General features: G+C 44.9%; 1 protein-coding gene across 3 annotated transcripts in view; it reads left to right on the forward strand.

The window, feature by feature from the left end:
* The first annotated feature begins 307 nt into the window (after nucleotides 1–307).
* Nucleotides 308–26753, forward strand: part of LOC121168261 (monoacylglycerol lipase ABHD2) — a 101814-nt gene continuing 75368 nt past the window's right edge. Inside the window, exons 1-3 of one of the 3 annotated variants that reach the window (XM_040998182.1) lie at nucleotides 308–412; nucleotides 22554–22637; nucleotides 24655–24854. In XM_040998182.1, the coding sequence (XP_040854116.1) occupies nucleotides 24661–24854 (194 nt within the window). In that variant the 5' untranslated portion in view covers nucleotides 308–412; nucleotides 22554–22637; nucleotides 24655–24660. Of the gene's footprint in view, nucleotides 413–6797; nucleotides 7707–20909; nucleotides 20930–22553; nucleotides 22638–24654; nucleotides 24855–26753 lie in introns of those variants that run through there. The other 2 variants (XM_040998184.1, XM_040998183.1) reach the window with 2 other exon arrangements.

Raw genomic sequence — 26753 nt, forward strand, 5'->3', positions numbered from 1 at the left:
CCCTCCCTTTTCCCCGCCCCCTCTGGGCGGGCGTTATCCAATAGCGTCTTGGCTTTTGGGCTAAGGACATCAAAAGCAGCCAATTGTTGAGGAGCTCTCCTCTTGAGGGTCCAGTCTCTATTCTGAGGAGCACTTCTCCTGACCAATGAACTGCCCGCCGGGTGCACTAAATGCAGAAAGCGAATAGAGTAGCGGCTGGGCTGCCCAATGAATAGGCAGGTTTCCGCGTTTGGGGGCGTGGTGGAGGCGGTCGTCAGGGGCGTGGCGGCAGTTGCTTGGGCGGGGCCGGTAGCGGCGGGAGCTGCTCTGGCCAGGGGTTCCGGCTGCACATCCATGAGCGCAGCCGGCAGCCGCGGAGCTACAGGAAGCTGGCTGAGGAGAGAGCTGGGCCGCCGCGGTCAACCACGCACAGGTAAACCCGCGGCCGAGCGGGCTGCGCCGAGCCGGGATCGCGCCCTAGCTCCGCCGGGCCGAGCCCTGGAGCCCCGCGGTCTTCGGCGTGGCTCGGCCCTACGCGCCGCAGCCTGGGTGTCCTGGCTCCTCGGGCATCCTCGGGGGACCTGTCGCCGACTCGCCCGCCGCCGGGGCAGCCCGCATCTCAGTGGGGTTGCGCCCCCTTGACAGCTCTTTGTCCCTTTCCTGCCCTGGCTGCGGCCTCCTGGTTGCCATCCCCCCCGACGGATGCGCAGTGGTGGGGCCTCTGGGGTCTGCGGAGGGGTCTGTCGGTCCGAGTTTAGTGAAGGAGGTCCGGGATCGCCAGCAGAAAGGGGAGGGTCGAGGGACTAGGTTTCAGTCCAGCCCCGGGTACCTCAGAGGCCTCTGTTTCCGGGGTCCAGAAGCGCACGCAGGACCGATGGGTTCAAGTTGTAAAGGAGGCAGGGTTTGGCCCACTTGGAGGCACGCTGACCGAGTTTGGCTCCTTGTGGGGCACTGTTCTAGGATAGGAGCTTCGTGGGCTTTCCCCCCAGCGAGAAGTATCCAACAGTGGAAGGGACTGCCTGCCAGGCCGGGAAACTGGGACCTCGACCTTGGGAGTGTCCAATCAGACGCTGGATGACAGCCACCTGTCAAGGATGCTTAGAGAGGATTCCCAAAGGAGGACTGCATGGCCCATCTGGAGGGCCCTTCCCCAGCCGCAGATGCACTTTCAGTGAGGTCTAGCTTGAGCAAGATACCTGGGAGGTCCTCCAGGTCCCACGTGGGGATGTTCCGTTTCCAATCATGATTGAGAAGTTTCAGCCCTCCGGAGTGTTAGCAAAGCGAATGGGTCATAGCAAAGGGCAGAGGTTTGTTTAACGGCTGTGAAAACTCCTTCCTTTGAACTGTGTAGTCTTAGTTGCTCTGTTTTGGTTGCAGCAGCTTCACCCGCATTTCAGTTAGCACATCCTAGAACTAGCTCAGCAAAGGGGGGGTCTAGAGAAACTACAGGTGTGGTAGAATCCGTGGGATGTGTACTTCAGCTTCCTGAGGGCCATTTCATTACAGCCAAAGGCAGCGCCCACTTGGCCCCTCCACGCCCCCCTCTGCCACTGGCCCAGAGGAAGAGGTCATGATTTCCTGAGGTCAGGGTGAGAATAGCGTGCATTGCCGGCCATTAGCTTGGACTTGTGCGTATCAGAACTGAAGTCACCATTGAGAGCACGTATATTTCAGTTCCTCAGTGCTCAGGCGACCAGCTAGGACTGCTGTGCCCCCTGGCTGGCGGATCGTCGCAGAGCCTCAACTATGGCTTGTTCTGCTGACCCTGGATCCAGGCCACGTGTGGCTTGTGTTCCATTCCCAGCTTGAGTCTCTCACCCTAGGGAACCCGAGGAGGTGAAGGGCACAGATGTGGGTGCCTGAACGTCTGGGTTTGAATCCTTGCCCTGCCCTTTGCTGTGTAAACATTGGCACATTACTAAACCTCTGCGTGTTCCTTACTTCCTCACCTTTGAAACAGTAGTAACGCTGTTCCCTTTAAAAGGGCTGGGTTTGCTTTAGTTTTTTTAGGGGAGTGTACAAATTACTGTCTGAAGAATTTGAAACAGTGCCTAGCAGATAGGAACTATTAAGTATTTACTAAATCTGATTTTTTTTTACAACTTTTTCTTCATATCTACCACTCAATTTTTTTTTTTTTAAGATTTTTTTTTTTTTTTTAATTTGAAAGTCAGGATAAGGGGAGAGGTGAAGACAGAGAGTGTCTTTCCACTGGTTTACTCCTCCAAATGGCCACATCAGGAAGGGCTGGTCTAGGCTGAAGCCAGGAGTTCTATTTAGCTCTCCCCCATGGATGGCAGGGGCCTGCTTGGACCACCTTCTGCTGCCTTCTCAGGTACCTGGGCCGGGAACTGAATTGGAAGCAGAACAGTCAGGACTCAAGCCTGCACTCCAGTGGGGGATGCCAGCAGAGCCAACCGCAGTTAACCTCCTGCACGACACACAACGCTGGCCCACACCACCAACACATTCTATTAGGAATTCATCGTTCCCTTGCCTGTTTCTCAGTTCGTTAAACACATTCCAGATTTCATTTTGGCAGAGGCATCTGCAGGGGTTTCCAAGTCACTTTGCGTGTTCTTATATATTTGTCTATCTTTTATTGAATCAGGTAATTCACCTTCTCTATTGGAAACACATTCTTTTGAGATACCTTTTTTTATTTTTGTATTTAAAGGGGAAGGGGACTTCTCAAATTGCTAAACAAAGTCCCTGATGGTACTGGTCGCCATGATGTCCTGCCAAATATGAATGCCTGTTCAGCCTGGCTCCCTAGTTGTCAGTGTGGTAGAGCTTGATTATAAATGTATGAATGCTTTTAGATTAAGATTTCATGAGCCACTGTATTAAGTGCTTTTCGGAAGTCCAGGGATCATGTGTCAAATGCATTTAAGCAAGTTCCTTAGTTATTTGAGCGGGAAGAGCACCAGTAGGTCTGACTGGCCTGCCAAAAGCAGGAGTGTGTGACTGCCTCTTCCTGGTTATCTGTCTTGTTCACTGGCTTTTGGTGTTTTTCCTGTTCCGTTGGAGAGCTTGAAATAAACCACAGGGCAAGTGCAATGGAATGGTCTTTTCCCGTTCGTTTTATCCAGAGAAGTCCTATGTGTGTCTTTTTACTTTGATTTTCTTTGTCACTCTTTTCAGTTGGCCCCTCAGTTCGCGAGCCACCTTGCTTTGATGGAACGTTGATGCCTGTCACCTGTATTCTTTTGCGGAAATCCAGTCACCTGTGCTTTTCCCTTCTTTCCTTTCATAAACCTGTTTTCTAGATAAACAAAGATGATCGCTGTTCACTAGTTGGCTCCTTTGATTTATTTTTCTTGAGAGTTGATCTTGAGTTTTGATTTGCTGTTGTTTTGGTTATCCTAGCTCTCGCACTGCTCAGAATAGTTTTGGTGTCTGCTTCAATGACAGTATGGTCCCCTTTCCTTCTTGCTGTCTTTAGCGTGGTGGGAGGGCTTCTCATTTGCCGTTACTCCTGGTTGTCTCCACACACGTCTTTCTTCTGGTAGCGCTGGCCGGACCCACAAACTGCATAGTGATTCCCACGACCCTCTTACAGAACTTCTGCCCTAAGCGCAAAAGAACTTATTTATCTGATTTCTTGCCTGAAATCTGGCTCTTTGGAAGTCTTGAGCCAAAAGGCACTTGCAGGTAGATTGAAAGTGCCATGACATTATTGCCTCCGATCCTAAGATATTCTGATTTTTATTGCATGTGTGCATTTTGAGTACTACCTGCCCAATTTAAGGTAAGTGACATGCAGCATGAGGGTTTTAAGCTTTCCTGTTGCATTTTGGGCTAAGCTCTCCCCAGGAATAGAGTGTACCGGAAGCATAGGGTTGCTTCTTGATGTGGTCTGGCACCAGGAGTCACATCCCAGTCCACCTTTTAGACTAAGATGTGATTAAGGATATTTTTAACCTCTGTGCTGCACTTTCTGTATTGATGCTATACAGGTGCTGACATTATCTCCTTTGAAATGTGTGCAGCTTTTTCTGTTGCCTTGACTCAAAAGTACTGTGTTTGGGGATTAAATATTTTCTGTTTACAAAATGGCTAGCATGACAGATGGTAAAGCATGCTTACTGAACCCATTTGGGCGGAGGGCTTCCTACATGGGGACCCATTTTCTGATCCTTTGCAGTAGTTAAATAGCCATCATGTAAAAAGCTGATTAGAGAATCACAACGTTGATACCCTGGAGTTTGCCTGGTTTCTGATTTTCTTTTGTGACCTTTAAATTTAGATTCATTAAGGTCAATAAATCAAGCATCTGGTGTGTGCTAGAACACGGTGGACCAGATTAACAAGTGTTTGGAGTGTTGAAAAGATAATTTTGTTTTTAAATAGTTTCTGTTAATTTTCTGTTAAGGTTTTTATTTTTGTAATTTTTATGTTTTTAATTAATTTTTTAAAAATATAGCTAATGCATTCACATGATGAAAGAAACCATTTGAAAGGCACAAAAAGTTCAGGAGTTACATACATCTCTCTCCACCCTGACCTCTGTTGTCTCATTTTGTTTCTCAGATGCAAGCTGAAGTTTCCTGATTTTCATCCTTCAGAAGTGGCTCATGCCCTTCAAAGATATTTTATGCATCCATAAGTAAATTCCTGTGAATATTGTGCACACACATACACACCCCTGTGTGCACAAGTGCTTGCACCTATATGTGTGGTGTGTGGAGCTTTGCTTTATTTCACCTACGATTTCTTGGCAGTATGGAGTTTCCACATCATTTCTTATGAAGGCCATCTCATCTACATACCTGCTTGCTGTTTCTAAGACTGCGGCAATATCACATGCAGAAACTAAAGCTGTTGTGGATATTTGGGAGCAAATGTTTGTCTTCTCCAAGTCCTGCAGCTGTTAGCTTGAGAGGAGGCTGTGTGAGGTAGGGCTTCTCCTGAACGCCATACCACAAAGAGATGGCTAAGGAGTTCAGAGAAAGGAGGAGTGCGTGTCAGACTGGGCCCTTGACTTTGACCTGCAGGTAAAAACTGTGCAACTTCACAAGGGAAATTTGCTGTCTTTCTTTTTCCTTTTTTTTTTTTTTTTTTTTGGTGTTTTCTCTCTGCTCTCTGTTACAGGCCTCCTTGCTTCCCTAATACACATCTCTGTGGTATCCAAACCGTTTCTTATCCCGACAGCATCCACTCTGCCCTTGCTTTTGGGCATTAAAGGGCACTCCTAGCCTTCATCACCGGCCTTTCTGTTTGAGTAACTTTATTGAAGTCTCCCACCCTTTATCTGCTGTCACTCACTTCTCTGTAAAGAATCCTAACCAAACCTATGGTTAACCTTTGTCACTCTTCTTGGAGGTGTTTCCCAAGATCTGCAAATCACTCTGCCACTTCCAAGGTCCAATTGTTAGCTAGCTTTGCCTTGCTTGTACTCTTTCACTGGTGCTGGCTTTAAAAGAAAAGATTTCAGGGTTTTCATGTTGGAGTTTTCTGTGGCTGTGCTTGTATTGTAGATAACAAGATAAACACTGATTTAAGAGTGATCATTTTTTGATTGCTCTCGGATCTTGCCTATTGCATGCGTTTTTTTCTCTCGTCTTTGATTATGCCTTAACTTTGAGCTGGCTTTTATTTACCTCTGTGTCTGATTGAAAGTCACCTTCCAGTGTAATCTAGAGTCATTGCGTTCTGGTCTTTGCTGATTGCTGGGTATCCAGCACGGATAGCGTATTTGTAACGTGATGGTAGGGATATTGTGTTATCAATTACACTCCTGCAAGTCTCTCTTGCATAGGAGAAATTTTGGAAAACTGTCCGTGTTCATACAATAACCGCAGGCATGTGTTTGTGTACTCTTGCCTTAGTCATGTCACTCAGGGCAAGAAAAAAACAAAAATTGGGAAGTCCAACATAGGATTGTTTATCTTCCATCATCATCAATTTCATTTAAGGAGAATAATTCTAGCACCAGGATTGTTGGAAGGTCAATATCTCAGAATCAAGAGAACCTTTTAAAGACAATTTTTAGTTTGATAAAATGGCTAATGACCTTGGAATCTTAGCATTTAGAAGGGCCAAAAGTAGAGGATATTATTCAAGGTATGGTTCTACTTTTAAAAAGTTTTCCTAAATGGCACTAAGCTCATTTCTTGCTGGAAATCCAGGCTAACCTAGCAGTAGCATCATTTGGTGTCTTTGGGTGGTGTGGACCACACAATGTTGAAAATGCAGTTGGCAGCATTGGACGTTGTCCTTTGACACCAGAGTTCTGCGTTTCTTCACATCTAATGTGTCACATTGTGATTCTGTAGGAGTAGGAGGTGACTGATACAATCTGTGGCGATTGAGTAAGACCCCATGGCAGCGTTTGCATTTTCATTCTTTTGAAACTTGTATTTAAAATGATTAAATTCATGATCTAACATGTCAGCTGGTGACAGAGATTGTTTCTGAGATAGCATTTGACTTCTCATCCAGGTCTCCATCATATTTTTTGCTCTCCTTTTGTTGCAAATTTCCCAATCCAGCACCAAGAACATGTTCTTGAGGTTTCTTGAGTTCTTGTTGGATTAAGAACATTCAGACTTTATGCTTTCATGTTAACAATAATTGGAAATTTTAAGATTTGCTTACTTTGAGCATCAGAGTTACAGAGAGAAAGGGAGAGACAAAGAATCTTCACTCACTGTTTTACTCCTCAGATGGTTGCAGTGGCCCAGGATTGGGCCAGGAGATTCATCCAGGATTCCCACATGTGTAGCAGAGCCCCCAAACACTCGAGCCATCCTCAACTGCTTTCTCAAGCCATTAACAGGGAGCTAGATCAGAAATGGAGCAGCTGGGACACTGGCCAGCACTCACATGGGATGTTGGTGTTGCCAACAGGCTCTATCCTACCCCAATACCAGCCTCTGGAAATGTTTGAGCACTGGATGTCTGATTATATCAGGGCCACCCACATGGCCTCATATCCTCCATTCAAGTGTGAGTTGCTCATGAGCTGGGACCAGGAAAGCCGCTGTAATAGACTGAAGTACAGAGGTGGGCTTAGCACAGGAAAGGCCGAGAGCAGGGATGTGGGAAGGGGGTTGTTGCACTGCCCCACTGGCACAGGCCCTCGGGATGCTGACATTGTCAGTAGGCATCTACGCTCTGAAAACTGGTATCAGTCTCATTACCTTCATATAAGTTCATCAGAATTTTACTTGTGTTTATTTACACATTGTTTTGGTCTCCACAGATATAAAAGTGCTAGAAGGAGTTATGCTTGTTCATTTTAAGAAATGATATAATAAATAAGGACTGAATACAAGTAATTTCATTTAATTAAGAACTGAACACAAAGAGTTAATGCAAAGTAAACCAGGGAGGTTTCGTAGGACTAGTAGGCTCACTTTAGAGGCCACTTGAACCCTGAGTTCAAAGGACCTTGATGCAAGACTTTTAGCTCTCCGAGGCAGAGATTTCCTGGCATATTTGTATCCTGCACAGTTCCCTTCTGTGTTTTTGAGAAATATTAGTCAAGTTGAAGAATTAGCAGACCTTGTTATCCTAGGTGTACATGCAGCCAATGCTTTTGGCTCACGGTAATGAAAAGGAGCCCTCTGAAAGTAACTTCTCTGCTTCTTCTCTGATTGTCTCCTTTAGGAGTGAGCCATGACGTTTTCTTATTGATGTTTGCATGACCTGAACGCTTGCCAGGTTGACAATAGCTGGCAGTAGCTAAAGGCTGTTTGCCACATGTGACTCATCAGCCCAAGGTCGGTGGGGACTGTGGCTGGATGCCAAGTGAGCTGGGTCTCAACCAAGACGATGTCCTGTTGCTTGTGATCATCACCCATCCCTTTATTATCCTTTATTTGTGGGGATTTAAAGATGATATACAATAGGCAGTATTGTATGGCAAACCCCCATACTCCTTCACCCACAGCCCACCTACATGACTGGAGCTGTAATTAATCCATGGCCACTCGTGTATCCTCTATTATTCTAGCTACGTTTCCTCTAAGTTGCATTAATTTAGACTTAAATACAAAACATCATATAACTGCACCTATAAATACCTCTCTGATGTCTTGCATAGAAATGGACTCTGTAACTAATCCCTATCATATGTAAAATCAATAATAATTCTCTAATATTAGATATCCAGGCATTGTTCTCATTTCCAGTTTAAAAATGTCATAATTGTTTTTCTTAATTCTTTTTGAATCAAGATTCAAATAAGGATCACGTATCTTGATTGGGTTCTCTCCCTGTTATGTTTCTTTTGAGCCACAAATTTCCTCCTTCTCTTTTTTCCCTGCAATATATTGGAGAAACTTTGTTCTGTAGGGCATTCATGTATGATGGCATGCAAAGGGTGCAGTAAGGTAGAGTGTGGAAAGCCTTCCTTCCCGGAGGGCCAGATTATTAATATCTTGTATATTTTTCTTTTTTATGTAACTAGTAGCTTATTATGCAGGTTGTCCTACTTGTTTTGTTTACTTGAAATAATGCAGTTTGTTTAGATTTATTTATTTATTGTGCTTTTTTTCAAATGTAGAGAGACATCTTCCATCCACTGGTCTATTCTCCAGATGTCCATTATAAACAGGGTTTAGCTAGGCTGAAGCCAGTGCCTGGAACTCAATCTGGGTCTTCCATGTGGGGGCAAGGATCTGAGCATGGACGTGCCACATGTGTTTCTTCTCAGCATACACATTAACAGGAAGCCAGAATGAGAGCCAAGCCTGGATCCAGGCACTGTGATGTGGGAAGTGATTGTCAACACCTCCCTAGCACGGCACATTTTAGCACATTTTCATGTGCAGAGTGGTGTCCTGCTAACTTTCTCATGTGTCCAATTATGATTCTCTGTCTCTTAAAGATGAAGGGAAACACGCCACACCTAGGGTTTTACAATTGCACTGGAGTCCTGAGGGCTGAGAAACATTCTTTTTATTTTATTTTATTTTTTTTGGATTTTCATTCAGCATTTGTCAGGCCCTTTTGTTGCTGACACTGTACAGGTTTTTGTCCTCAGATGTTCCCTGGGACCTGGCCCCCCCTGTGCACCTCCATGGGCCGTACTCGGTCCTGGGGGGGCGGGGATACTTTCATGAATGTTTTGCTAAGCTTCCAACCTCTCACACTCCCTGCCATGTGGCCCATATTCACACTGTAGGCTTTAGGCTCTCAGGTTCCAAATACCCTGGCTGCAGTCCCCTCTGAAGTTCTGATCATAAAAATAGAGTGCTCACTCATTCTTGTCCATGACAGTGAAAAACGCATTCATCTAACTAGTGAAATGATAGAAGATGCCAAGTAGATTATAGCCAAGAATATTTTCCCCATTTAGAAAAGAATCTTTCTTTCCCTCACTCTGTCAGTAATATCGTCCATCAGTGATTATTGTTGACACAACTACACAGAAAGCTGGATGTTGCATTGAAATCTTCATTTTGCTGCTGCTGCAGAGCTTATACAAGTCATTAATATCACCCATTAGTGATTATTTTTGATACTACTACACAGAAAGCTGGAGGTTGCACTGAGATCTTCATTTTGCTACCGAAGAGCTTATACAAGGCATGTAAACAAAGAGACATGACAGAGCTTCTTGGGTTGGAGTTGAAGTGGTTGGGTCAGTCCAGGTCTTCAAATGGTCACCACAATGGAGCCGTGTCTTGCTCCTCTGCATTGCTAGAGCCTTCCCCTGGCCCAGGGAGGGCCTCTGTGCCCTAATGTCCTTGCTTGCATTAGTAACTCACATAGCTGATGTGAGTAGCAAATGAGGTAATGTCTGAGGATGCACACTGTACATAGTAAATTATGGACTTGGTCTCCAATGTCAACATCAGCTTATTTTGTGACATGCTTAAGGGGTCAGTGAGGTAATGTTTTCAGATTGCACACACCTAATGAGCTGCACTAATAGGAAATTTTAATATCAGATAGTTCTCTCCCTTCATTTGCAGAACTGGTGGTTTGAAGATAATGGTGTCAGAGTCCAAGCATAGAGCAGGGTTCCAGGATGAGAGCCTTCGATCCCTAATGCCGGTTCACAGGTTTGATATTTGGGTAACAGCCTAGTGGACAACCTAATGGTCCAGAATAGAAGAACTTCTATTCTGGAAACAACTGTGTGATCCAGTTGTTTCTGGTAGAAGTTGACTGCATTGGGGTTGGCAGAAATGGCTCACATGCAAGTCTCTGACCAGACCCAACATTGTTAAGGAACCAGACATTCAGCTCTGGACTGGGACCCATTCTAGCATTGGTGAAGTATGCCCCTCCCTTGCCTTCTCTGGCAGTTTTCCAATTTTAATTATAATAGAGGATACTCTAATGGATGGCACTTAACCTACGCTGTCTCATGCCTCAGAATGACTCTACAAGAAAGGCCTTATCATCCCCATTTAGTGGGCAAGGAGACTGGTATGCCAAGGGGTTATAAAACTTGCCTGAAGTCATACAATTCTATATTTAAGGTTTTTTCACCTACTTGAAAGGCAAAGCAACAGAGTGGGGGCAGGGTGAAGAGAGATCTTCCACCCCTTGGTTTATTCCCTAAATTGCTACAACAGCCAGGGTTGGACCAGGCTGAAACCAAGAGTCCAGAACTCCACGTAGATGTCCCATGCTGGGCAGTAGCCCAAGCACTTCAGCCATTATCTCCTGCCTCCTGGGATGCATTAGCAGAAAAGTGGATGGGAAGCAAAGTAGCTGGATTCAAACCAGCAATTGAATTGGGGATGCTGGCATCGCAAATGGCTGCATCACAAAGCCTGCCCCAAAGGGGCTGCTGTGCCTCAGTTCCCCTGCACCAGCAACTCCTGAGTAACCCAGCTGAAGCTCAGAAGCCACATCTGTCTGTTGCCTCTTTACCTTGCACACCCAGAGAAAGTGACTCAGTGAATCAGAAACATTTCAATACCAGTTCTTCTGGTCTGTTTCCACAGACATTTTCAGAATTCCACAGATGCTTGGAGAAAGGGTTTTTCTGTTTCCTTTGGATGTTATGAAGGAACCTTATTTTGTAATCCTACCAATCTCTTGATCTAGGTTGACCTAGGATTAATTGTGTTTCTGTTTATGGTTTGTGCACCAAATAAGCCCATTCTGTTGGAAAATGTTGGACGATTTTGTCACATCTTAGAGTAGCAGAAATCACCAGTCTTCTTATGGTCTTTGTCTTCCTCCGAGTGTCAATGATCATTTCCATCTGCCCCATCTCGAGAGCCTTTCCCATCTGCTACCTAGGACAGCTTGCCCTCACTTTGAATTCTCTTTATGAGGCATCAGTTTCTGATGTAGGCTTATAACTAAGTCCAGTAAGGTGGCCTTTACACAGAGAAGAAAGAAATGAAAGAAATACAGCACTGGATGGTGGCTCCTCTGAGAGAAAGCTGAACATTTTTTCATTTGGGGAAGGATAATTATTTGCCTGAACTTTGAAGTGTTGTTTCAGATATTCAAAAGCCACTGAGCTTTCTCTTTGGGTGCCGTGGTGTGGCAGTTACTAAAGGTCCATAGCTCTCAGCCTCACGTGATATTTCTTTATAAGAAAATTCTGTTCAAGAGATCACAGTGGTGATGCTTTTGGCTAACACCTCTCCAGCAAACTCAGTCAGTAAATAAGTATTTAGGAACTTGCCACTGTATGCTAAACCCCTAAATTTAAGTTTATATGTAAATTAATGTAAACATGAGCATTGAGTAAGAAAAATCCTGCCACATTAAAGCACTATGAATCATCACTTTTAGGTAAAGGTTAAGACTAGCAGATTTTCTAGTGATGAAAGGATATTTACAAAATATGAAAGTGAAACACTATATTTTAGGGCTGGGTGGATGGACCCTCAGGGCAGCTTCCTGTATTGTTCAGCAGGTTGTACAGAGCTAGTTCCCAGTGATGCTTGAATAGGGGATGAAAATACTTGCCCAGCATAGCTGTGGGCTGGGTTGTACTTAGCCAAGTAAATGCTTCTCGTGCCTCCAGCCTCACATCCGTCCCTCAGCTGCATAACATAGCACGCACAGCTTCGTGCACAGAGCCACAGTGGCATGTGTGTGGCGCTATCTTCCAGGCTGACGTCTGCATCCCCTGGTAAGCAAAGCACTGAAGCTTCTTTTCAGGGTGACTCATTGTCATTGCTCTCCAACCCATCCAGCTTCTGACTGCCTCACATTCTCAGGCCTTAGCTCAGCTAGCAGCCTAGCCTGATGCCTGTTCTTCCTCTGTCTCACCTGCTCTTCTGTTCCATCTGTTCCTGTGGCTTCTCAGCCATAAGTCTGCTTCCTCTTTTGTGCATGCTTGGTTCAAATTTATCCAGTATGTACAGCTAGTATTCAGAGTTTAGTAGTTAGTTATATACAGATTGGCACCATTTTCCAATTATTCCATGGATGCCATGCATTATACTTCTGCTGTGGTCCCTGCCAGAAATTAGAATGGAGTTGATTGATGCCTGTGGTATTCCATGGGGAATGGGGTGGTACCCTGTGATGTTGACACTGTTTTCTGTGGCTTTTGTCCTCTTCATTTACAAACCACCACTTTATCCAGGAGGATGCGCTTCACCTCTGCAGGTGGATGAATTTGGGGTACATGAGATCCTTTTCTTTCCCAGGCACAGAGAAGTATCTCCCCTACTTCTGATAAAAATCACCTTTTCTGCTGGCCAGCTCCTCACCTCCCAGGGAACTGACAAGCAGCAGCACTAGTGCATCAGGAAATGCAGGCAGTGAGCACAGCGGCTGAGTGTGTGTGCTGTGGAGTATTTTGTAGAGGTAGAGTGCTGTGGACTCGGAACAGATGTCTGCCTCTCACAGCCAAAATCTGGACACAAACCAAAAGAGGAAGGCTGCTGGCAAGCTAGGATTGGCAGTTGGGATTTGTCCTCTAGCTGTCAAAATGCCTGGGAAATTTGTTTCCTGAGCAGGAGGCGGGAGGGAGTGGGGCCCTGAACAATAGTAGTAGGGTTTGTGTTGGACACGGGGGAAAAAGGAAGATTTGAAGTTGTAAGCTTATTTGTGCGTCTTTACTTGCAAAAGCAACCCACTTGGCTCATCCCCCAAGTGTGCCAGCCCAAAGGGCTTCCTTTTGGAACTATGTTTTTCTAGATTGTTCAGTGTCCTTAATCTTTGAAGATTTGATAAAACCGAGCCCATACTGCCTGGAGACCAATCTCCTAGCTATTGCTTCAAAGATAACATCATTCTAATCTTGAGATTTTTTTTCTAATGTCTCACTTTATTTTTAATAATGTTTGCATCGTTGAGGGATGCATGCCCATGTAAGCCTCCATTTAGGGTGGAGAGGATCAAGGAGTGGAGGAAGGTGGTTGGGATAACTGGTTCAGTTCCTTTTTTTTTTTTTTCTCCTTTGTCTGCAGGGGAACAGAAGGGGGGCCATTCCTGGCTGCCAAACTACATCAGCACCTGGGGTTGGGGGACAGCCACTCGATGTCATGTTAGAGACTCCAATGTGAGGAAGAGTGTTCCAAGGAGGTTGCTTGAATGTGTTTTATAGTTCTGAGATGTCATCAGCTTCATTGCAAGGGGTTGAGAAAATCTTTCCGTGGTCTATTGACTGACCAGGTCCATCTTAGTGCATCACCGGGCCCAGACACTTGCTGCAAAGCTTGACTAGGAGAGTTGTCCAACCTATTCTGCTCTTGCATCCTCTGATGAGGTGTTGGATGTCCCTTGCTAGCCTAGATAAACTGGCCATCATTCCCCATAAGCATCTGGATGTGCTGTCCACAGACATCAGCAACTGAGGAGGCCCAGTCCCAATTCTGCACTCCGAGAGTGAATCACATATCTTGTGGTTCTCCCTGTGGCCAGAGTTTGAGTACAGTGATCTAGTTGGGAAGTCCCCCAGGAAACCTCACTGGGGTGATGTTAGACTTGACTTATGGTGCATCAGCCAGTGTAGGGTCAGGTTTGGTTTGTCACAAGCACCAGCCAGGGGCTGCAGCTGCCTGGTCAATTCTAGAAATATATTTTTAAAAGGCAGTTTTCTCTAAAGAGTTCAAAAGTATTTTTACAAACCTTATATTTGAGTATATCCATGGATTTTTTTAAATCATAAATCCTTTTTAGCCTCAAATTTCATCAACTTCTTTCCCTCGGTAACCTGGACTATTACCTTTCCTCTCCCATTTTAATAGGAGAAAAAGCAAGCTTTCATAAAGTTTTAAGATAATTCACCTGAAGTCATTAGGCAGAAGCTGGGTTCAGACTGAGATTTTCTGATTCTAAAGCCTGTGTTGTTCACCTGTTCCACATGGGGTCAAAATCCCAGCAAGGGTAAGTAACCTGCTTAGCGCTACACAGCACAGCACAATCAGGAGCAAGAATAACCCTAGATGCTGTTGGCAACAAGTAATGTGGAGACACAAATCAAATCCCCTCCCTCCTCTGGCATTCTGGATCCTGCACGTGGAGGTGACAGTCTTGATTCTGAGAATCTGCAGGACTGATAGCAGAGGCTCGATGATTCTGGCTGTTTTCAAGACCAGATAGGTGACTAGCCCACTCACCTCTGCTTTCATTGTTAACCCGATGGAGGACTGAGCACACATCAGTCCTCCATATCCATCTGCCCTAGCTGGTAACATTTGTCTTTGACTTGGTCACAGTGGAGAGCATGTAACCTCCAAGCTTGCTACTGCAAACTGGCAGAAGATCTAGTTTCTACTCACAGCATTTGAGGTATTTATAAAACAGAAATAAGTAAAGCATGCCTTGCAAAGCTGTCCACACCATGTGCTCTTGCCCAGAAAATTTTCTTTCAATCTCAGAAGGGCAAGGAGCCCAGCTCCTTTCCTGCTTTCCAGTCTTGTGTAAAGGGGTGTGGTGGCCGAGCTATGAGCAGAGCTATTACTGTTCCCTCAGCTGGCAGAATTCCCCTTCAGAAAGTCCCAGAGCTTGGTGGGGCAGAGAGTAAGGTGCTGAGCAGAGTAAGTCTGTCCTTTAAAACAAAAAAAGAGTCTTGGCTTGCTGGTCGAGTCTTCTCATAGGTACACGTCTTGATACCTGCCCATGTGAAGTACAAGAGCATGGGAGTGTCAATGGTCTGCACAAGTGAGACATATGCTCTCGTTACGGCCTAGAAAAAAGTGTGTATGTGCATCAGCCAAGTACTGTGCACTGACCTGGCACCAGGCGCTTTGGAAACCAGAACACTCAGGATTGGGTACTCCCAGTTCTTTTTATTCTCCTTTTCTGTCGCAGCACTGGCTGAAACTTGCTTCTCTGTGTGCCCTAGTGAGCTCCTGGGAATCAGTGGTTCTTCAGTCAAGGGCTATACTAAGCACTGGCTTCTTGCCCTCGCCTCCAGCCAGAATCCGATTTCCTCCCCTAGGAAGCTGGTGCACAGGCATGGAAAAATGGATGGGGTCTGTGTAGTGAATCTGGGGGACGCTCACCTCTTCCTTCAGTTGTGCCCTGCTCTAAAACACTGATCAATTGGGCACTGAGCTTGTTGGATTCTGGTCAGCTGAGATTTTGTTTTAGATTTAACAGAATTTAACTACAGTAGAGTTTTTTAAATTACCTTTTTTTTTTTTCATTTATATTGAAAAATCAGATTTACAGGGAGAAGGAGAGACAGAAAGATCTTTCATCTGCTAATTCACTCCCCAAATGGCCACAACAGTCAGAGCTGAGCTGATCTGAAGCCAGGAGCTTCTTCCAGATCTCTCATGTGAGTGCAGGGTCCCAAGGCTTTCAGCTGTTCTTTGCTGCTTTCCCAGGCCACAGGCAGGGAGCTGGATGGGAAGGAAGTGAGGCAGCCGGGATACAAACTGATGGTTGTAAGGTGAAGACTTTAGTCACTAGGCTATGATGCTGGGGCCTTAATTACCATTTTTAGAGTTATTAAACCTCTTTGTTAAAATGCCTGTCCACTTGGAAAATTATAAAAACCCGGAGAAGAATCACCTGGCTGATGATATTTTAGAATTTTTATCTATGTATTTACTTGTTTGAAAGATACAGAAAGAAAAAGAGAGAGAACTCCCTAGATGCCAGCAATGCCCTGGGGGTGGGGGGAGAGAGAGCTCCCCAGATGCCAGCAACAGCTGAAGGGGCAAAACTAAGACCGGGGAGCACAATTCAGTTCTTCCACATGGGTGGCAGGAACCCAGCCACTTTGTGCCACTGCTGCCTCCCAGGGTTTGCTTTAGCAGGAAGCTAGCATCAGGAGCAGAGCCCGAGACAGACCCAGGCTCTGTGATGTGGGATACAGGTGTCCTAATGGGCATGTTAACCACTGGACCCCTGATTATGATTGTTGTTTATTCTCAGATGTAGTCTTACTGGTTTTACAATGGCAAACCGACTAGCTTAGCTTTTAACTAAGCGCTCTGCCCAGTTTTTCTCTAGTAGAAAGAACCAGTCTTTTCGACAGGATTGTTTGCCAGTGGCAGGGGCCAGCTTCCCTTCCCTTCACATGTAAAGTGCGCCATTAAATGTACGCATTTATACCACTGACTCAGTCTTCAGATATTTTTAGTTCAGTGAGTTTCTTTTGTGAAAAGCTCGTGGGTTACTAGCCATGCCTGACATTTAAATGCAAGGTTCACGTTTTCTCGTCGTGGGTGATTTTTCCTTTCACTAGGAACTTGTAGGCCATTTTCTGACATTTTAGCTTGATGCGTATATGACTTAGGACTTGGCAGAAGAAAATGGTTAAAACTTGTTACGTGAGTAAATTTACACAGAAAGGCCAGTTTATGGTCTTCATTTTGCACACAACTGAGAGCAGTATTAATGTAAATGCATTTAATTATCTGCCAACCCCTGTGCTTCTCTTTGACCCACTTGGGTGTGAAGGAGCTGACTGGTAGGCTCTGTGCGTGAGAAGGTAACCCAGGGCCCTTCTGCTGCCTGTCATGTGCCAGCACCTAAGCCTGCTCTGGACCTCCCAGGCAGCCCTGGCTGGAGTTATTTCAGGAAAACATTCAGTGCTTGTTCTTTGAAATAAATGTCTCTTGGCAAATCCTGAGAACAGTATTGGCCCGACAGTTGCCAGGGCTTTTCCATCATTTGTGGTCATAGGGGGAGGAGGTGGTCGTTTCTGTTGATCCTTAAACACTCCAGCCTGCAGTACACACAGGCCTGGACCAACACAAGCAACAAGAGCTGGAACTGGGAGCTGCTGGCCAAGGTCTCTCTCCCGTTAACTCTTACTGGGAGGCGAAGGTCGACCTAAGCCATCAGAGGGTGTGCATTTCTCTGTGGATGCTCTCCACAGCCTCCTGGCGGTACCTGTGTGCCAGATCCACCTTGTGGTGAGGAAGAAACATTGATAGGGTGCAGAGATGGATACTGAAGTGTCACGGGACTGACGTTGACACCACAGACTAAGCTGCTGACTATAATTGCAGCATCCCATATAAATGCTGTTTCAAATCTCAGCTGCCCTACTTCTGATCCAACTCCCTGCTAATGCATCTGGAAGGTAGCAGGTGATGGTCCCTCACCACCCACGTGAGACCAAAGCAGAAGTCTTGGCTCATGCCCAGTCCTGGCTGTCACAGCCTTTTGAGGAGCGATTCAGCAGTTGAAAGATCTCTATGTCTCATCTCATCTCTCTTTCTCTCTCTGTAACTTTTTTTTAAAGATTTATTTATTTTCATTGGAAAGTCAGGTTTACGGAGAGAAGGAGAGACAGAGAAAAGATCTTCCATCTGCTGATTTAATCCCTTAAATGGCCACAACAGCTGGAACAAAGCCTGTCTGAAGCCAGGAGCCAAGAGTTTCTTCCAGGTCTCTCACATGGATGCAGGGTCCCACGGTTTGGGTCATCTTCCACTGCTTTCTCACGGCACAAGCAGGAAGCTGGATGGAAAGTGGAGCAGCCAGAACATGAACCAGTGCCCATGTGGGATCCCAGTGCTTGAAGGTGGAGGATTAGCCAGTTGACCTGTCACACCAGCCCCAACTCTTCCCAATAAAATTTAAAAATCTTAAAAAAAAAAATAGAAAGAGACAATGCTGTTTTCCTAGCCATCTTTGTCTTCTGGTTTGTTCTGTTATTTCCTTTAGTTCATTCTTTCTTTCTTTCTTTTTTTTTTTTCCTGTGAGGCTCGGACTTCTTTATGCAAATGGAAAATGCAGGGGAAAGAATCTGGCAGTTTTCCTTCCGGCTTTCTCCCTAAAGACATCATAGCAGCTATCTTTAAGGTTACCCACTTTTTATCTTAGTTGCCACTAGAAAAGCTAAAAGGTTGGAGTGAGCTGGGGTTTTGTGGCCTCTACTGTCTGCCTGCTGGGTGTTGAGCATTGAGGCCCGCCAAAGGCTTCCCATGCTGGGCCAAGGTTATCTTTCCTGGTATTAACATTTGCTATGGCAGCCAAGCCAGCCAGGAGAGTGGAATCACACATGAGAAGGAAGCGCAGGTGAGCGGCAGCATTTCCATGGGCTGAGGAGAAGAGCCCCAGGAAGGAGGGGTTCCAGAAAGGGACCCCAGATTGGTACAGCTCAGGACCTTCAGCATAGAAACAGGAACAGTTCATGTTGGAATTATTGGGGAGCCTTACTGGCTGCCCTAACTATCCACTCACTTGCTGAGTCTAATGTGGTCCAACTTATGAGACTCAGAAGTGAGTCCAGGAGTTAAGTAAACTTATTGAACAGAGCCAGCAGTCAATGAACCAGTGATTGTGCCTCTCTGGGGTTAGAAAAGGGTGTCTTTTACATCTTTCAGGATGTTCTGTTTGTCAGATTAGTTTATTGAGGCATAATGGAGGAAAGTTTAGTGTTAGCAATAATGACTAATATTTTGGAGCACTTACTGAATACCATGGGCTTATTGGTATAAAGGGCATAGCTGAAAATAATATAACTAGTTAGGGAAAGAACATGGACTGTGGATAATTATAATCTATGAATTTAGGGGTAAAGTGCTCTGTGAAGCAGGTTGGAAAAAGGGACCTTTTTTTGTTACAAAGACGATTCTATTCCTGTCTTCTCCAACCAAGGACTGCAATTCTAGCCCCTAAAATCTCCGTCTTTTTGAGCCGAAGTAGACCTCTGGCATCATCTACTTCTGGTCTGACCTCTCATTTTACAAATGAGATCCTCAGGGCCCAAAAGGTTGAGTGACTTTTTAGGTCACCAGCCAGGAGTTGTAGGCACTAAGACCTTGGTCTCAGGCTTCACAAACTGGAGCTTCTTCTAGTGCCAGGGCCCTGTCTCTGGCTGCTTCTGTGCCTCCATCTTGCAGTGGTATTCTCCCAGGCACCAGAGATCAGAGCATAGGAGGCTCAGCCCAGGCCTTTGCCACTGGTAGAAATACCAGTCAGTCATGTCTTAAGAGACCAAGGCAATACTGAAAGTCCCTTTAATGACTAGATGTTGGGGGCTTGGCAATAAATAGCGTGGGTTTGTTCTTGTACAGATCCCTTTGCAGTGCCTGAGTATACTTGTCAAAAGTGAGGGTGGGGAGGTATGGGAAGGACTGTCAGGCTAAGAAAGGAGTGACCCAGGTACGCAGGAAGCCTGGCCCATGGTGGCCACGGAGATCATGTGGCAGATGGGATACACTTCTTTTCCCTCCTGCACCACCCGGGCCTCCAGTTCTCCTGTTTGGGCTGTCATTTTCACTGGGTTTCATTTGCCTAGAGCAGAGAAGGGCACAGAAGAAAATAGTGTAGTGAAAGCTGGGTTTGTTATGTTCAGAACAGGTTTTAGAATGTTTGTATGTCATAGCAGGTCAGAGTTGAAAAGAATGAGCACCATAAAACCACTACAGCAAGATAGACTTAAAAGGACTGTGAAGCGGTTTGTTCTAAAATGGACTGCAAATTCCTGGTTTTGTACAGTTGATGCACTCTATACCCACACACTACCTTACTCATATTTACATCTCTAAACCTATTGGCTACACCACGTCCTGCTTTAGATATGGCAGCTCCATCATGTTTCATTTCCACCCCCCCCCCCCGGACTAATTATCATTGTCTCCAGGTTTCTGAAGTACAAATGAGCTTCTTAACATGAACTTCTCTCCTCCCTCGTTGAAATGAGAATTTTCGGCGATTGCAGTCCTGCACAGTGCTGGGCACAGAGTAGGTCACCAGGTATATAAGCTCAGTGGACATCAAAAGGGAGCGCCTCGGCCACGTGCCAGAGAACTGACCTGTGCCTCAGGACTGCAGGCTCAAGTCGGATAAGAGCTGCATACCTGGACCACAACCATTAAGATCACTCACAGGATTACCTACCCTAAATGGAGTTAAATATTAAAACCTCAGCATTTTTTCAAGGGTTGATGAAGTTAATTCTCTATTGCATTTGCTATTTAAAAACTGTGGTAGGAGGACATTGTCACATCACTCAAGGTCCCTTATGTAAAGTCCCACAGAGCGCTTTTAGGATTCCATACCAGAAAAGACCTGTTTTCCCCAAATGACTGTCGTGCTTCCAGAGGTGAGCGTGCGATCTGTGTCAGGACACTTTCTGTTTGTGGTTTCCTTCCACATCCTCACAGAAAGTATACATTCTATACTTCATCTAACCTTTTCTGCGCAATTGTGGTGCATGTTGATGTAAGAAGTTTACTAGTCCAGGGTTTTAAAACTGAAAAGATTTTGCTAGTTGCTATTTTGTCAGGGTATTTTTTTTTTTCAAATGGCAAAAATACTTGAAGTCGTTTTGAATTTTAGTAGAGGGAAACTGCCAGCGCTCTTAGAAGGCCCGTGATTTTAGCATCCGTAGAGGCTTGGGAATACACATTTCATTCTGTATCATCAGCAACTGCAGAGTGAAAGAGTCCAGAAATACTGGTGGGGAAATGCTGTTCTGTAATTTCCTTTAGAAATTGTAAGGCAGGTGATCCAGATTTGGTGGGCTGACTCCTTTGGGTTATTAGGGATCCAGACTTTTTAAAAAAGAGTTATTTATTTGTTTTTATTGGAAAGTCACTTACAGAGAGAAAGGGAAAAAAAAAAATCTTTCATCTGCTGGTTCACTCATTGTCACCAGGTGAGAATGTTGGCTCTCTGTTGCAAAATGTTCCTTTTTTTTTGAGAGAGAGAGAGAGAGACAGAGAGAGAGAGAAATAGAGAAAGAAAGTCTTATTGGAAATCTAGTGTTTATAACTTGCCAGTTAGTAAGGTCTATTTGTTCACCAATCCCAATTCCAGTTCACTGGGTCCAGCCCATTCTGTAGACTTCACTCTGCAGCCTTAGGCTCCTGGTCAGCTGTGGCAGATTTGCCCCAGAATACTTCATAAAGCTCACCAAAAAATAAAATTGAAAGATGAGGCTATTTTAGTTGCCAGAAGGTGCTGAAGTTCATGCATAGTTTATTCATAACATGTATTTTTCATGAACATTTTGCAGACCTCTTGTATGCGTTGGTTTCAACCTTGCTTTTCAGAAAAAAGACTTATTTTAATTTTATTTTCCACTAATTCTTTGAAGTGGCTTCAGATGTACAGTGGTTGTAAAAATCTGAAGTTGAGCAAGACCACCGTGGAGGTTAATTGGTTCTCTGGCTTTCGTTGTCTTGCTTGGGCAGTTTTGATGTGGTGGAATCAGAAGCTAACGGGCTTGAATCCCAGCTCTGCTCTTTGTAGCTGTGCTCCTTGAAGCAAACCTCTGGTATTACATGTGTGTCTCTTGTACTAGTCATCTGTTTGCTGGCTGACACCTCTATTTCCTCACCTATCCTCACTTCCAAGTGGTGGCTGAGAGTAGGGTCTCTTGAGCCAAGGATGGATCCTGGCTTTTCTGCTGGCCAACCATTTGTTCTTGAGTGAGATGCTTGAATGTTCTCAATTTCCTCGTCTGAAAAGTGGGCCATCAGTAATATCTTACCTCTAGGATATGTGAAGGATTAAAGAGGCAGGTGTGCAGCATGGAGGATTGGCCTTGGCACATAGGTAGCTGTGAACATCAGCCATTTCCCTGGGTTCCTGTGCTGCTTTGGGAGCCATCGCTCTTTCAGCAGCTTCCCCCAGTGAGGCTCAGCTCTGGCTTCCTGTCTCATGCTGAATGCCTTTCATTCTGGGTGCTCTGCACCTCCTTGTCTTGGGACCCTGGTCTGAGCCCAGTCCTGGCAAGCCAGGCCACCCCCACCTGCTGTCATCTGCTCTCTTCTGCTTCTCCTACCTTGGTTTTCAGCCCATCTGAACCCTTTTACTTTTCTCAGCTCATCTTTTTTTTTTTTTTTTTAATCTCATTGCTGGATGTTTGAGGGAAAAGAAATGACTCTACTGGCTGTGCTCCATTGATCCAAAGTTGATCTCAGTTATTTCTTTGGTCACACAGAAATGGTGCCCATCCTGCTAGGCATTTCTGAAGATTATGTTATGAACTAAAGGGTAAAAAACAGGGTGAATTTGCTTTAGCCACAATTAGGAACACAGTAGACAGCTTGCTGTGGAAACCAGAGAAAGGCTGTCAGGATTACTGGATTCCCAAAGGCATCCACCAGCATGTTTGTTAAAATGGCCAAACATCCTAGAATTTGCTACGTATGTTAATTAAGGAAATTGTCTTTCTCCCTAAGAATTTGAAATGTAGAGAAAGGTTGACTACTTATGTTTCAACTAAATGGCTTCTTTCTCATTCTTTTAAAAAACTCACCATGCAATCTTTTCAGCTTTTAGGTTAATTTGACTAAGATCTGACCTGACCAACTGAACTCCCACAACTGTTCAAGGAAAAAGGACCAAGTGACATATAGGTATGTATGACCAAGGCTAATTTTGTGTCTCCTTTCTGCCTCCTCTTCTATTAATAAGCAGTGGGCAGAAGGAGGAAGGGAAGGGAGTTTTAATTTTTAAGTCCTGGAAGCCTATTGTCAACCAAGAATGAGACCAGTGAAACGACCTACTATTGTATTACTATGCATCAAGTCCATATTCATCAGAGAAACTTTCATTTCATCAGAGAAACTTTGGAGTTTCTGATGGATTTTGGTTTTGATCCTTCACTTTACTAGACTTACTCTCTTAAGTATCTGCATCTTGGATATTTGTTTAACTTCCATCTTGCTTGCAAGGTGGCCAGGCTGTGACTGGGTGAGGGATTAGAGCTGCAAGTTAAACCCGAAGATCATCTTTTTGTGCAATGCTATTGACATTTTTGGGACATAGGTCCCTTTGACCTTTACCACCTCCGTAGAAAACTATTACACATGCACAGACTTTGGCATGTGATTTCAGAGGTTTTCTGGACTCTAGAATCCTGTAGGAGGCCCATAGACCCCAAGTTAAGAATCACATTTTAGAGGTTTCTAGGCAAACTTCCTAGGACTTTTCCCGAAAGTAAGGTGAAATGTCACTAAAAGTTACATTTGAAAAAATTCATCTTCTCGTTTAATGTTTCTGAGGCCTAACCTTCACTCAAAATTGCACCAGGTGAGTTTTTAAAGATTATTTTCTCTCCCTGATGGTGAAGGACCAGTTACAGTCTTGGATTCCCTTCCCTGCCTAGGTTGAGAACCTCTGCCAAGCTTGTTTACCGTATGTTTGGGGCCTGTATTTGCCAGAGCTACTATTGAGTTTAGAAAAAGGTTTCTGAGTCCTTTCTGGATGTGCTGTTTGTGTCAGGAGAGTTCAGTTGACTGTACCTGAACACGTTTTTGGGAGATTATTTTGCCCTACTCGTTCTGTCTCTAGCATTGGCAACCAAGTTCTCATGATGACTGTTTTCTGCCAAGGCTACTTGAAACCATCCCAAGGAAAGCTGTTGCCATAGTTACGATGGCTGTGAGAATTGCCATTTTCTCCTTTTTTTGTCAGCTTGTGGTTTTCCTGATTTTTAAGGTAGCAGCTGACATTCTGTTTTTCTGCAAAACAGCAAGGGAAACACTGGATTCTTGTTGCCATTGCTTTACTATTGTTGTTCATATTTGGCTTTATGTGTTGGATGGGGGGGCATGTGTATATTCTGCATACAAGGTAAAGCTACTTCACAAGATGAAAGATTAGAAGAGTCAGAAAAAGTCATCATTATCTAAACATTTTCTGTTCCCCAATTTTAAATTTTGACCTACTTTGGCCTAATTTTGGACTTGTCACTAAGTTATATACCTTCTATGGAAATAAAAATAAATAAGTGGCAAAACTGCCTTTCATATTGCCTGCTACCCAGGAGCCAGGATACTTCAGCCTGGGCTGAATCTAAACTGGACTGGGGCAGCTGTGCTTCTGTGGAACAGGTGGAGAATGCTGTATCTCAACTTACTATGAAAAGAGAGGTGGGGCCAGCTGTACCTGGTGGCTTAGCAACCCCATCTCATATTCTCATCTGGGACTATAAACACAACGCTTAACACACACCTGGTACACCAGGTGCAGGTTAAGCCTACAGAGAGATTCAAGGTAGCTTGTTACCAGAAACGGTAGTACCACCCCAGTGCTGCTCCTATCTCTGACCAGTCTTATTATTCCTACTTTCTGAATGTCACCATCTTCATGGTTTTGCAGCTTGCTTATTTTGATCATGTTAATGAAATTTACAAAAAGAAAAGAAACCTTACAAATTGTATTAATGCTCAGGACCATATGTTTGGGAGTTGAGTTGTTGCCAGTCCGTTGATAGTGCTAAGGTGTGGACAGCGTCTGCCTGGGTAGACCCTGTGGACACACCTGGACCATGACATGCCTTTCTGCCTCTTATCACACATGCCTCTGTAATGCTGTGTGCTTGTAAATCCATTGTGTGCTTGTAAACCCACCTGTGCCTCTGCTCCCCAGAGCAAGATGAACGCCATGCTGGAGACGCCGGAGCTCCCGGCTGTGTTTGATGGGGTGAAGCTGGCTGCGGTAGCTGCTGTTCTGTACGTGATTGTCCGCTGTTTGAATCTGAAGAGCCCCACAGCTCCACCTGACCTCTACTTTCAGGACTCAGGGCTGTCACGCTTTCTGCTGAAGTCCTGTCCTCTTTTGACCAAAGAGTGAGTAAACCTCATGCCCTTATTTACCCACCTGCTGATCTGCTGCTTGGCTTTATGGGATGTTCTTGGAAGGATCTTCTTATACCATGCCTTTTAGGCATCGATGGAAAGTAGTGTCATTGGTGTTGAAACAGCCACAGTCTTGATAGCAATCTAGTATTTGAATCCAGGAGGGTAGGAGAATCAGATTTTTGTTGCCTGGAAACATCCCTTCCTCCACAGGGTGGTGTCATCATCCATGACAAGGACTTTGCAGCAAGCAGCAGTCATTTCAAGGTAGATAGAGAAAACTGGGACAATATTCTGGCCCTTTAGCAAATGCCCTGTTGCCAGTTCTAACATAGAATCATCCTTACTCAAAATAATCAATAAGCCAGAAAGCCCAGACCTGTAATTGGGTTGTCTTCATCTACTGTATTGAAAATGTACCAAGAATGAACTAGTAGAACTTTTTTTTTTTTTTTTTTTTGGTAGAAAGAACTTAAAAAGAGAACTTTCCTTCCAAGAAAACCAAGTTTCCCTGTAGAAGCCCAGGTTTGGGTTTTGGAGGTGACAGGGGCAGGCTCTGCTTCTGGTATAGGAAACCACAGTTTAAAACTAAGAGGATCTGCCCAGTCTGTTTCCAATCAATGAGGTGTTAAGTGTGTCCTTGCCAATGCCTTCTCATTCACTGTGTCTTTACGGGACTTGTGTTAAACCTTACGTCCAGAGCATTCTATACCCCATCCCCCGCCCCTCCCTTTCTGGCATTGCTGCCTCACATTGGGTTACTGTGTTCTGCATGCAGTCGCACAGGATTGCAGCTGCTTGTAGAGCAGCACACAACTAGCTGACTTCCTAGGAACCCTGCCAGAGAGAGCAGCAGAAGCACCTTGTTTTAACCTGGCAACTACCTCTCACCTGCTGGGTGTTCATGCACAGACGCTACGATAGTGGTGTTGTGACCCTGAGTAAGGAGACTGGTGGAGTGCTGTGAATAACACACAGTCGTAATAGGGGATTTGGAACTGCCCCTGCTGAGGGGGCTTCACATCCCAGAAGGCTCTACAATCAGGATGTGCTGTTCCTAATACACTAAAGTGTGCATTGTCCAGCGTTTTTAATATTTGAATTTCCGTTGTTTGCTTTGCATGGTAATTTGGACTGGCTAGTGCCGTTGGTGTCCCCTTTCAGTCTGAGTGGGACAACTAGTCCCACTTCCTGCGACATCTCATTGTAGAGAATTTCTTGAAAACCAAAGAATTTAAAACCCTGCAAGTGTTTGCGCAGATGAGTGCAAATTTGCACCCGATATTGATTCCTGACTAATTAGAGGGAGGCAACCACAGAAAAGCCGTTACTGTCCCAGCTCCAGAAAAATTCATGTAAGGTATTTTCCGTCTTAATTGTTCAAACTATTTTAAAAAGCTAATGATGGAAGTTTTTACCTCTTCTTACCTTTTCTTAAAAACAGCCCAGACACACCAATTTCTCATTTCTCCTTCCCTCCCCACCCCACCACGGCACACTTTCTCAATGAACCTAAGGTGCCAACCTGCTACCGCATGCCCTCTGTTGAAGAGGTCCACGTGCTCCTCTTGGTAGGAAAGCGCATTCCTGGTGTCATCTCATTAGATTTGGTAGAAATGTTGCGCCAACCTGAGCAGGCAGCATCAGTAGGGAGCCCTGTGGCCATCTGACAGTTGCCATGCTCTCTCCTGGCAAAGCCTGAATTAGCAAGGTGGGGGAGATGGGAGTGAAGGATCACCTAGGTTAAAAGCAAAACTGATGTTTGCTTCAGAATTAGCTCAGGTTTGAAGGTGAGGTTCTCCAGCAACTGTTTGCTTCCAAGACCTGTTTCTGTGATTTCAGGACGAGCAGCTAAAATTCCAAGCACCCTAACATTCTTGACTTCAACAT

Source organism: Ochotona curzoniae, unplaced genomic scaffold, assembly GCF_017591425.1.
Source record: "Ochotona curzoniae isolate NIBS_2020 unplaced genomic scaffold, NIBS_Ocur_1.0 patch81, whole genome shotgun sequence".
Taxonomy (NCBI): Eukaryota; Metazoa; Chordata; class Mammalia; order Lagomorpha; family Ochotonidae; genus Ochotona; species Ochotona curzoniae.